The 13,095-nt window shown below is 37.2% G+C and overlaps 1 protein-coding gene across 1 annotated transcript in view; it reads left to right on the top strand.

Annotated features, from left to right (window-relative positions):
• The window catches only part of CCDC171 (coiled-coil domain containing 171), a 157,398-nt gene that overhangs the window by 25,585 nt on the left and 118,718 nt on the right, over window positions 1-13,095 (top strand). The window contains 2 exon segments of the mRNA XM_027709201.1: window positions 6,471-6,563; window positions 7,852-8,012. Coding sequence (XP_027565002.1) covers window positions 6,471-6,563; window positions 7,852-8,012 — 254 coding nt within the window.

Genomic DNA, 13,095 nt, shown 5'->3' with positions numbered 1-13,095 from the left:
GAGTCACATCAGTCTTGTCTGTGCATGTATAAGAGTAACAGTGTCAGTTTGTGTACTGTTAAGGGCTTTACTGAACATGAGAACATAAGCTACTGAACATGAGAACCAAAAGAGACATCTTTCCCCCTCAAGGTACTGTAGAAAGGGAGAGCAGTTCAGATGGCTTCTCCAGCTGCAACTCAGTAGCAGATTGGAATGAACTTGTATTTTATCCAAAGGCAACCAAACTGTATCAATTTAGCAGTCGTAGTTGGTTTTACTCTTTAACCTAAAGTCAGGCATATGGCTTAACTTGAAGCTTCCAGGCCAGCATACTTGTTTATCCAGTGTTGTGCAGGTCAGGCATGGCCACTTTGTCACTGAGACATGTTTCTCTAGACTTCAGGTACAGGAAATGTGTATAGTGAGGGTTAGCCACACTAGGTCAGGCTGAAAGAACATTTACTTCAGTGGTTAAGAATTGTTTGCATTCAAGTAACTTATAGTTACTAAAAGGTTGTTTATTTTCCAAACAGGAGATGGCTCCACCTTACCACGATCACGAGGCATCAGCTTTTCTAACACTAGGTGGAAGTGGTTGGCACATCTCCCAAACATGTGTTTAGACCCCCTGGTTTGAGTTATGAGTATAGGGAAATGCTCTTAAGTAGGAATATCTTAATATCTGAATATGGAAGCACAGAGTGGGTGGATGATGATCCAGATATGAGTACATGTGTGTCTTCTTAACTTAGAACTTTATCTTGACTGAGTATTTCACATAGATGCTGGACTTCAGCTTTTGGAAAGTGTAAGTATCCTGATAACTTTTTAGTGAAATGAAACTGAAACATCTTGCAGAAGTGGTCTAAATAGAAGCAGAGAAGAGAAAAATTACTTCAATTACTGTATCCAAACATGCTGTAAATGTACTTTCCCCCTCATTGTTTTCTTTGTTACTTATCTGATAAAGTGTATTTTTATGTAAATGCAAGCATCAAACAGCAAATGTGGTATTGCACAAATATAAGATACTGAATTACACTTTCAGAATGGAGTACACCAGTATTCACAAATATTGCATACTTGGAGCAAGTGCTAGGGGCTGAGAAAAGTGGAAGCCACAAAGGACAGTTTGCAAACTGTTAGCATGCAGAAAATGTCTCCTAGAAACCACATTAGCATTGATATACAACAGGACACTGGAAAAAGCAACTGAACCTTAAGAGATTAGATTAAACATATAGCATGGTTGCCCACAAGTTTTAAGGCTGACGTTGAATTTTTCTTAGTCACGTTTATTTACAGTTTCTCAAAAGTCACAATTCTGTCTGTGCTGTTATGGAAACTGATCCCAGATATCTTTGTTCTTTAAATTAAAGACTGAAATCGACTCAGCTTGAATATCTAAGGAAACTTTAGAAATTCCATGGGTTTGCATCTGGCATCTAAAGTAGGATGTCTGCTTTCATATATCTTGTTAGGTGAACATGAAGGTAACGAGTGACTGAATCTTGTTGAATAACCAATGTTTTCGATGTTGGATAAACAAGCACTTTGTAATCATTGGAGAACTCACTTTCTGATCCATCATTGAGATGGATTTGGACCTGACAAGAAGCTCTCAGTGTTGAAGGAGAATGTATTCCCATTTGACTCCCAGATGAGACCTTATGGTCTGGATATCTGTGGCCTGCAAACTTGCTCTAGGTTATTTTTTCACAGCTTCTTTTTTATAGACAGGCATTGTGTAAAGTTTTCATACATGTGATTCAGTAAGGATACTGATTCTTACCTTTCATTTGATTCAAAGAGGTTTGACTCTGGTAGTGCTGTCTTTCTGTTTGTCTGACAGGAACACAGAACTCCTCTCCTGCCTGTTTCTCTTTTTGGATTTTTTAGCATGGCTTTACAGGCTAGCCTCATCCCTGACACTTTTCTTTCACTCACAGAATGTGTAATAGATTGTTCTCACTGGTGGAGCATGTAGCTTCTCACTGTGAAGGGAAGTGCATGTAAGTAGAACCTTTTTGAACTTTTACTAGCAAAATAGAATGGATTTTCTGTATAGTATTTTGTTGCAGCTGTGTTCTTCCCAGCTGAATCTTCAGACTCAGCTTGGAATCCAAGTTTTAAGTTCTATGGCTGATGTGCACTTTGATAGATAGAAATGCCAAGAATCTTTTCCTTAGAACAATCTAAGCAAATCTGAATTTCTTTATATTTAATAACTCTGTATTGCTTAGAAATGCTTATATGCTAATGGCTAGATCAATATCTCTCATGAAGTTTTTGTTTTCTGACTAATTTCTCACTAATTTGCTGGCATCTGATTTGGTTTTTGTATTTGCTAGATGTACGGTGAACCATAAGCTTCAGCAAAAAATCATAAAGCAGATGAAAAAGAGTATTCATTGCTTCACCAGACACAGCCTTTACATGACTTCCTCAATTCACATATGTAATTTTTCTGCAAGCTCTTTTAAGCATGTGAGTCTTCGGGGTATAGTGTATATGTATTGGTAAGATAAGATTAAGGTTTGCCTGAGTAATCTTCTGAGACTTTTGGGAAGAATAAAGTTTATTCTTCATCTTTGGCTTCTAACAATACAAGAAACTAGTGGCAGATTCTGTCAGAGCCCTGATGGTGACTTGTCTTGAATGAAAAGACATTTTATTTCTTTCCCTGGGTCTTTGTTTTTTGAAGATCCAGTGAACTAATTTAAACAAGATTTTAAAAACCAAAATTGTAACAAAGTGAGTCAAAGCTTTAAAGAATCAATTTCCAGAAGAAGAGGAACTTCAAAATCAAGAATCGGGCATTGATATTCCTAACTTTGTGAAGAAGCTCCAGTTTTGAAAAAGTCAGTTTTCTCATGCTTTTCTATGGGGATATGATCTGTAAAATTATACTTACCTGTCAAACAGATAGTTTGATTTCTGATTTCTAATATAATTTTTCTGTGTATATTGTCTTGAATCTATTTGAATACTTTCCATTGGACACCTGTCAGGTACATCTGGCTCTTCTTTGGTTGGTGTCTAATGTCATAACTCTTTGACAGTAGGCTAGACACGCTGTCCTGCTTGCAAATAGGAGCTGTTTCTCCTATTCCAGGGGTCATCAGGAATGTCTGTAGCTGAAACAGTAATTTTCCCAGTGCTTCTCTTTTTGTATACCTGCTAATTCTACAAGTTAATTCTTTGGTGACTTGTGACAACTCAAGCAAACCAAACATCTGCAAACTTCAGTCAGCAATGGAGTGATATGTTGGCACTTCTTACAGGTGTCTGCCTGATCCTGCCTCTCTTCCTTTATTGTCTCAGGATTTTCTTAGGACTGAGGTTTCTGTATTTTTGAGAGTTTGTGTTTCCTTTGGACCACATTGCTTGCTCTTGCATTCAGTGTCCATCATGTCAGCTCAAAGAGATAGATGCTACTTTTAAAAAGCTATACCAAGAACTGATCCTTATGTGTTCTGTTAGAGAGAATCTGATTACTCCAGTTTTTAATTCTTGCATATGCCCTCATTCAAGCTATTATTTCTTATTTCTGTTTTTATTTTTCATCTTTGGACTGATGAAATCTAACAAGTCCAGGGGGTTCCATTTGAGGGAATAGTAAACCATTTTGATGGTGTTTTCCAGCTCTGGTTTCAGCTGAAGACAGGCTGAGATGAAGGGATAGTTGTACTTTGGAGAGGTGCTCAGGAAATAAAATAATACTTAGAAGTGAAATTCAGTACAAAGCCTGTGAATAAGTATGTTGTTCCTGAAAACTTTACATGTAGAATCACTTTTTTCATTTCAGTGTTTGCTTTAAGAACAGACACTTGAACAAACCAGACAAAGACAGAAAAATGTTTTTGCTCTTTAGGGTATGCAGTGAAATATTTTCAGTGAAGTGTCCATTTCTTCATTTAATTTTTTAAAAAATTATACTTTCCACTCTAAATGTTGTGATAGGTACCTTCCTCACTGTTTCCTTTACCTTCTCATCAAGCTTAAAATAGAATTATTTTTAGATGGAGTTGTTAAATGTTTTAAAAAAGAAATGAAATTCACATATATTTATTGTTGACTGACCTCTTTTAATAGGCTGGCAGTATTTTTGAGTAAAAACATCCTGTTGGCAGATGTTCACCTGTTGGAGAATGCTAAGGAGTCCTTCTAAACTAAAGCAGGAGGTAGTTTGCTAATTCTTCACTAGGGGCAAAGCAGATTAGGATGTTTGGAAGGAATAGAGCCTAGACAGTATTGAAAGTCTTAAGTAAGTTATTTTTGAAAGAGTCACAGAATGAGTAAGGTTGGAAGGGATCAGACAGTTCTTGAATATCTCCAGTGAGGGAGACTCCACAACCTCTCTGGGCAATCTGTTCCAGTGCATGGTCGCCCTCACAGGAAAGAACTTCTTCCTTGTGTTCAGGTGGAACTTTCTGTACATCAGTTTTTGCCCATTGCCTCTTGTCCTGTTGCTCAGCACTGCTGAGAAGAGCCTGGCTCCATCCTCTTGACACCTTCCATTCAGATACTTGTACACATTGATGAGGTCCCCTCTCAATTGTCTCTTCTCAAGGCTGAACAGGCCCAGCTCCCTCAGCCTTTCCTCATAAGAGAGATGCTTCAATCCCTTAATCATCTTTGTGGCCCTCTGCTGGACCTGCTCCAGGAGCTCCATATCTCTTGTACCGAGGAGCCCAGAACTGGACACAGCACTGCAGATGTGGCCTCACCAGACTGAGTAGAGGGGCAGGATCACCTCTGGTGACCTGCTGGCAATGCTCTTCCTAAGGCACCCCAGGATCCCATTCTTGGCCACCAGGGCACACTGCTGGCTCATGGAGAGCTTGTTGTCCACCAGGACCCCCAGGTCCTTCTCTGCAGAGCTACTCCCCAGCAGGTCAGCCCCCAGACTGTGTTGGTGCCTGGGGTTATTCTATCCCAGGTGCAGGACCCTGCACTTGCTTTTGTTGAATTTCAGACAGTTCTCTGCCCTTCTCTCCAACCTGTCGAGGTCCTTCTGAAGGGCAGCACAGCCCCTGGGGCTTTTTGTCATCAGTGAACTTGCTGAGGAGGCATCTGCCCCTTCATCCAAGTCACTGATGGAGAAGTTAAACAATAATGGGCCCAGCATTGAACCATGAGGGACAGTGTTGGTTACAGGCCTTGAGCCTCTGGTCACAACCCTCTGGGATCTGCCATTCTGATGATTCTTAGTCCACCTCACTGTCCACTCATCCAGCCCACTCTTCCAGAGTTTGCCTTATGATGATGTCATGGGAGACTGTCAAAAGCCTTGCTGAAGTCCAGGTGGATGGCATTCAGTGCTTTTCTCTCATCCATCCATCCAGCTGCACCATTGTAGAAGGCATTCAGGTTGCTTAAGCTTGATTTCCCTTTCCTAAATCCATGCTGACTACTCTGATCACTTTCTTGTCCTCCATGTGGACAGACATGGCCTCTAGAATGAAGCACTCAATCACCATTCCAGGGATTGAGGTGAGGCTGACTGACAAGTAGTTCCCAGGGCCCTCCTTCTTCCTGTTTTTTAAAACTGGGGTGACATTCTTATTTATGAGAATAATCTTAGCGTTATGAAAGTACAGTGGAAGTATTTGTGCAGGATTTGTGCATTTTTTTATTGTGTTAAGCAGATAAAACTCATGGCAGGAGGCAAAGTTTAAGCCTTTTGACAGACCTTACAGTGGAGTAGGTTTGGTAAGCTCTTATGCTGTTGCTGATTTTCTCTTTAATAGGTCTTCCATGGATATCAGTTTCAAAAGTATTCCCTTTTTTTGTATGTGTAATTATACAAAGTTAAATTTATTACCAGGAGCTTTTATTTTAAGATCTGTTAATGTTTCTCTTCTTTTAAATGTTCAACTTGAAGTCTCACATACTTACTTATTTGTTTTACTTTTCCAAAATCAATAACTTAGTGCTTTAAAACATTACAGAGTTCAGAAATTTTTGTTGTAGGGAAACTGTGACTAGTCTAGAGTTGCAAAGCACTCTGTTCTGGGCACCTTAATTGGAAATTAGGTGCCAGAGCCAACATATTTTTGAAGAATCTTCTCTGTGCTTCATATCTCATTTATGAAATTTTAAATGCTCGATTGATGCATCATTGTATTTTGGAACATACAGAGTGTGGTTATGTTGCCTGAGGTGAGCAAATAGTAAGGGAATAGGTAGAATATTTAATTTGATCTTTTTGCTTTCTGACCCTGGCTGCAGTTTTCTTGATTATAAAAAATGCAGCAATAACATAATGCTACATCAATTTATTTACCTAAATAGAAAATATTAATTTAATTTTCTATATATGTAAAAATTATTTATATATGTATTTTTTGGTATGGGTTTTCACAGTGCCAAAGGGCATGCAGTTCAAATGTATCGGGTTGCTGTATGAATGAGCAGAATTGAGCAGACTTTATGTCATGTTATCATCTCTCTCGACTTAAATATCCTCAAAATGGTACTTTTAGGCAGCTGCAGTGAGAACAAAGGAACTGGAAGAAAGCATTGAAGCAGAGAGAGCAGCACATTTAGAATCCAATTTCACTTCAGAGATCATCCAGGTGAACTTTTTGGTAAATATTTTGTACAAGTTTACAGTAAAACAGTCGAAGTTGTGAAGGTACAGTGCTCCAAAAATGTTAAGACCACTTACTTGCTCCACTGAAAACCCTGAATAGATTTTTTGCAGTAAGTGTCAGAATTGTAAAAGCTAATATATAAAAGGAGAGAATAGAAGAATATCTGCTTTTCAGGGAACTTTAAAGTTATCAGAATAAATAATAAAATACGTCACATTTGTAAGTTTGAGAATTTGCACTAGCATTTAAACAGTGAGGGAAAAGGAAATGTTTCACAATAGTTAAGCACTATACTACTGTTTAAATGTCCTGCCCTGTATCTTTTGAATGGGCACTTAGAGCAATTTGGACATACAGTGCATACATCCAGCTTCTTTAGGAGTGTGAGTTATATAGTTACTCAGAGTACATTTGAGCCTCAAAGTTATGATATCTAGACTTACCAGTAAAGATGGATTAAATTAATAAATGTAGTATATATACTACATATTAAGTTCTTGTATTATTAAATTGTATCACACAGTGTCTGACCCAATAAAGCAATTATGGTTTATTTAAAAAATTTTTTTGAGAAAGATAAATGGTGATTGCTTAGTACTAATAAGCCCTTCACACTGGACTTTTGAAAAATTAAGCAAAAAAAAAGGAATTTTGGTATATTTTTCTTCCTGTTTTCTGAGTAACAAAAATAGATATTGCCATTATTCTGTCAGTTATTTTCTCATTTTCATGATCTTCTGTATTTATAGGCACTTAAATTTTGAAAGTGATGATTCAACTAGTAGAAAAGATTTAGTTTCCTTAATTTCCTCTCCATTTTTGCAGCATACAAAGGAACTGGGAGGATAACATTCTTAAAATGAGAGACCTGTTATTTATGGGTGAATAACTGATGAATTTTCCTTCCTTGTTTATATGCATGAACAAGCTCAAAGTGTGCTTTGTTCTGAGAGGAAGTGTAGCCCTTACTCTTAGTCCCACACTTTCACGTCTATTTAAAAAATAGAATTCTACTGGAAAAATTCAGGAAAATGGGAAAAGCCAGACACCTCCAAATGAGAACAGAAGGTACTTTTGGTCAGCATATCTATTTGTCTCAGTTTTGAACTTTATGTATTCCTACATTTTTACATGTGTTCAAAGTTTTTACATGTGTGTAGGCTTCTATGTAGAATTAATAGAATATAGTCTCCTGTAAAGCAAAACAGACCAGCATTAAAGATCATAATCTTTCCTAACTTGCTTTAATTGCTTTCTTATCACTTGGTAGTTAAGAATTCAAGAACTTGAAGAAGCTGTGAATGTGGAAAAATACAGACGAGCCGAAGCTCTTTCAGATTTAGAAATGATCAGGAAACAGTTCAAAGAGTTAGAAAATGCATATGAGAGAGAAAAACACAATGCCCAGGAGAACTTGGAAAAACTCAATGTGTAAGTTTCCTTTTAAATTCTTTGTAAAATACCAGTAGGCAGCTTGATTACCAGTTATAGTTTACATTTTGTGTAGTGTTCAGTCAGTATAAAACAACAGAATCTGATATAATTTCCCAAACCAAACCAAGGTTCAGAACCTGATGTTCCAATAATAATAGGTCCATATCCGTAAGCATACATAGTATGGATTGGTAAATAAAGTAACTGATCTGTTACTGATTATTTGCCAAAGGAAAAATGTTGAAAATGATAGTTATAATAGGGTCGTGTTTTGTAGGAGTGTGGGAAAGCACACGTGGCAGGATTGGAACAGATCTTTTTTCTTCTGTATAAACTTACATTATTATGATAATACTATTTTTCAGTGAGCTAGATGAATCTTTCAGAGTCCTGTCTAGAAGTAGTTTATAGCGGATTATCTTCGTTTTCAGCTTTTGAATGATAATGGGAAGTTTTAACTAGGTAACAAAAATAGAAAAAGGAATTAAGTGTATGAGAGCAGATGAAATTACATGGGATTCCTTTCCTACTCAGCACAATCTGCTGTGTCTGTGGTAGTAGATGGTTTCTGGAAGAATGGCTTTGCTATATTCCCCTGGCAGATATAGGATGCACTGTACTGAGTCTTCTTCCTTGGCTGAACCAAGTTTATATTGGGGTGAGAAAATGTCAGGAAGAAGAATGGTGTTGGAAGACAGAACTGAGGAGTTGGTGAAATAAAGGATAGCAGTTGATTAAATTAAGGGAAAGAGGGAGTTTAAGAAGACATAAAGTGGGTGGAATACAGTGGAGGTGTGGGAAGAGACTCAAATTAGTAGAATGGGTTGGAAATGACAGAGTTGGCATCTCTTTCAATCTAGGATTATGCGAGTCTGTACGCAGTAGTATATTTGGTGACTTATTCATAAAAACAGTAGTGGAGAAAAAAGAAACTGGTTTCCCTACAAAAAAGGAAGTTTGTGGCCTGAGAGAGTCTTTCTATACTCATGTTTACAGAGATGTTTTTAGTTACATAGTTGAAATGTGCTGTATTATAAACGCCTTAGAGCTCTTCATTAAAATAAGATCAAAAGAGGTCTGAATGTAAGATTGTGCATTTAGGTAAACCAGAGTGAAAATGAAAACTTTTTTCTCAAAGAAAAAGAAATAGTTTTTATGATAAAAATTTGGGAAAATGTGTGAAATACATTATGATAGTAATCTAAAGAGATGCTTCAGGAAGACTGCCGTCTTCACAGGTGGGAAACCGAGTATGTGTATTTCAAGATTCTCTATTGTCCTAAAATAACATCAATTAATTACACTGTAATCTTATTCTGCCTGGTTGTTTTTGCTTTGAGCATGAGTTCTCTGTCAGCAAATACATGACACTAAACTGATACCAAATTCTTTGCCTTTTCTTGAACTGGAGAAGGCCTGTACCATTGATTTGACATTTTATTCCTTTTTGGTTGCTTGGTTTTAAAAAAGCTCCTTTGTGTTCAAAACAGCCTTTTTCAGAGGAATGGCTGTTGCATCACTAGTTTTACTGGCTACTTTTACAGGCTGCTTTGCACTGTCTGAGTTTTTCTGGTAGCTAACTTCCTATTCTTACACAGAATATGGACTATTATTCTTTTTTTCTTTTTGTTATAGTTTTTTTTTTTAGTTTTACTCTGGTTTTTTCTTTTTCTGGTAGGTTTCCATATTTACATGGTACAGAAAATATGAAAAAATTGATATTCCAAAGGTTTTCTTGAACTATATTCTTCCTGTGTTTGTTCTTGAACCACTTCTTCACTTCTCCCAAGGTCTAATGTTCCAAGGTTCATCTATGTATTTGAGGTTAGATTAGCCAAACTCATCATCCTCAAGTGACACATGGAGCTTCTTTAGGTTTTTTTGTCTAATGCTTGTTAAACTGAAGTAGTTTTCAGTCTAAAAAAACAATTGTCGTCTTTTCAACATGGCTGCCATAGCATCACTTTCTGCAGTAAATCAGGGAGCTGTTAGTGTGAATATGTTCTGAAAATCAAGAGATGATAACAGAGATAAAGTGTAAGCTAATTAGCAGCATTTTTAATGGTAGCTTAAACATCTGTTGAGGTATTTTCCAAACCATTAGAACAAGGTCTGTTTTTTAAATTTTAAAATCTGTTTTTTAAATTTTTTAGTTAAAAACTGCGAACATCCGTAAGTAGTAGTTTTTCAATTAAGTCTTTGAGAAACTCTTGAAGATATTTTTCTGTATTAGATTATTCAGACCAACGTAAGGATAATGGTTAGATATTGAATTGCGCTGTGTATTCAATAATGTTTTGTTCCTTGTGAGAATATTTTATCTACATGTATAAAGCTATTTCTTTGAGAACTGAAGGGATTTATTTCTAGGATATTTTTGATGCACAAAAGTTATACTTTTGAAAAATGCAAAGAAATTTAAACAAAAACCTTACCCTCAAAAAAGAAAAAAAGAGGTGTTTTTTAGGCACTGTATTTCATTGTTTGGAATTCCTTCACAAAATACTTGAATATGCGTATTTGTTGTGACTAAGACTATGAAATACAGTTTTTACAATTATGATAGCATTTGCCATAGAAGTGTCAATATTACTGCTTACAGAGAAGTAAGTACTTGTGTTTCTAAAATACAACATGAACCTTAAAAAACCTTGCCTTCTTCCTCTAAAGAGGATGATTATGTTCAACGTTTCTTTACCCTGTCTTAGGGGGGTTTTTTGGTATAAAACAGAATTTATGCCTACTTGGAGCAACTGTTCTGTGTTAACTGGATATGAGAACAAATGTTGCCTTATATCCAAACAGTACTTTTCACTACTTGCAATCATGTGTTGATTCAGGCAATTATTCCTAGCAACTTTTGCCAACTGAGTTTTTGAGAGCAAATTGTCCTTTGTAATTTCAGAGAATGCAAACACAATTAAAACACAATTAAAACAGTTAGTGGGTTTGTTAACAGAATTTGAAGAAACATGAACAGTCTATCCTTAAAATTTTGTTAGTCCAGGCACCTAAATTTCCAGACCTCTTTAAAGATAGGTGGTGAAGGTCAAGCTTTCTCTGAGGTGGACATTAATCTACTCAGTTCTCTTGAGGTAATTAGGTGGGGTGGGCATGTACTGACTCATCAGTTTCCTGTGCCCTTATTATTCTTTGAAGCGTACAAGTCTCAGTAATGCTGGTGAATATCAGTGATTGCTTTCACCAGACACCTTCAGAGAGAATACAAGAGCCTTTGATCTACTTACCTTTGAAGGCTCTGGTCCTTGGATTTCAGACAATGTCAGGATCTTGGCTTTTTCTTTTAAGCCATAGTTTGGCATCCAAACATATTTTCTCTTTTTCTAGAGGAGTTGCACGAATTTGTCTTTAAGCCTTAGCCAAATAAAAGTATTAGAGACTTTCATTTGTTGTGCTAGAACACTTGTGTGTCTCTTTAGCTGGACTTGATGTACGTAAATAATACCGAAGTTGGAAGCTTTATAATGCTATGAGAATTTATCTTCTCAGAAAAAAAGTTAGTTGTAATAACTGAAACCAAGCAAACAGGTTTTTCTGGGTTGCATAATTTATTAATTAACTCTGAACCCAGTAGCACTATTTAAATTGGAAGCAACATGGGATTTGGGTCTCTGTGTGAATTTACTTTTCTTGAAAAGTGAGAGCATGACGTAGGATAATTTGGAACTGCTTTTACTGTTTTTCCAAAAGCTGTGAGAGTAGAAGCTATTTTGGGGGGCTGAAACAGGCAAGTTCTAGAAGAATGAGAAGTAACCATCTACAGCTAATTCCAAAAATCAACCAGGCTGATGCAGAAGCACATAGGTGTTTGGAAGACTATATGAAACAGTCCTTCAGCTAAAAAGACACATTGATCTATAAGGAGTAAATCAGAGTCAGAAAGTGACAATATTGATTCAAAAGCTTCGAAGTTGGAAGAACCTTGAACCTGTTGCGTTACTTTCAGTTCTAGTGAAAGGAGAAGAGGAATGAGTGAGACCTGGATGTTTCTACTGCTGAGAGTTACATCAAAGATTAGTTCAGGTTGAAAGGAATTGCAGAAGATCTGTAGTCCAACTTGCTGTTCAAACCAGGATTAGTTAAGAGATCAGACTGCTCAGGGTTTCATCCAGTTAGGTCTTGAAAACCTGGAGAATGGAGGTGACACAACCTCTCTGGGAACCTGTTCCACTGTTTAATTGTCATTATGTTGGAAAATGTTTCTCCTTGGCTGAACCACTTCGGATTCTGTTCTTGTTCTGTAGCCAAACATTGCTGTAAAGTGACTGGCTGCATCCTCTTGATAATCTCCTTTTAGATATTGGGGGGCCTGTTACAAACCCCGAAGTTATCTCCTCTCCGGGTTGAACATACCAAGTTCTCTCAGTTCTTACATGTATTTCAGCCCCCAAGTACGGTGATGGCCATCTCCTTAGCCCACTCTGACTTTTCTCCTGTGGTAGGGGGAATATGTGTAGTTAAAACCGGTCATTAGCCTAGATGTGTTATAATGAGTGCCAAATAAAAGGTGATTACTCACTTCCCTTGATCTTCTGGCTATGCTACTATTAATACAGCCCAGGTTGCTGTTAGCTATCTCTACTTGTATGCCATGCTGCTGATTTGTGGCTGTGTACCATGGTTACCATGCCCTTTTTGAACATAGCTGCTCCCCAGCCAGTTACCAGCCACATCACTTTAGGGGGCTCTTGCTTCCTAAATTCAGGTCTTTGCACTTGTCATTGTTGAATCTCAGAAGGTTCATGCTGTCCTGTTCTTTCTCAGTGTCTAGAGAACAGCAGCTCTTCTGTTGAGTGTCATGGTCTACTCACACCCAGTTCATTGTTACCTGCAGGCTTTGTGAGATTGTCCTCTTGGCCTAATTCAGGTGATGAATGAAGCTGTTAAACAGATTGTAATGCAGTCTCCTACAGTATGGCACCTGTTACTAGCTACTGCCATCTGAGCTTTAGCATCAAACCTTTTTTTATCAGTGTCGTAGTTCACATATCTACACTGAAGTTCTAACTTAGTGTGCTGGTTTAAAAGTTAACCAGCAAGGCAAAATGAACTCAATTCA

This window comes from Neopelma chrysocephalum, unplaced genomic scaffold (genome assembly GCF_003984885.1).
Source record: "Neopelma chrysocephalum unplaced genomic scaffold, ASM398488v2 Primary Assembly neopelma1_96710, whole genome shotgun sequence".
Taxonomy (NCBI): domain Eukaryota; kingdom Metazoa; phylum Chordata; class Aves; order Passeriformes; family Pipridae; genus Neopelma; species Neopelma chrysocephalum.
This window is presented reverse-complemented; position numbering and strand designations above follow the sequence as displayed.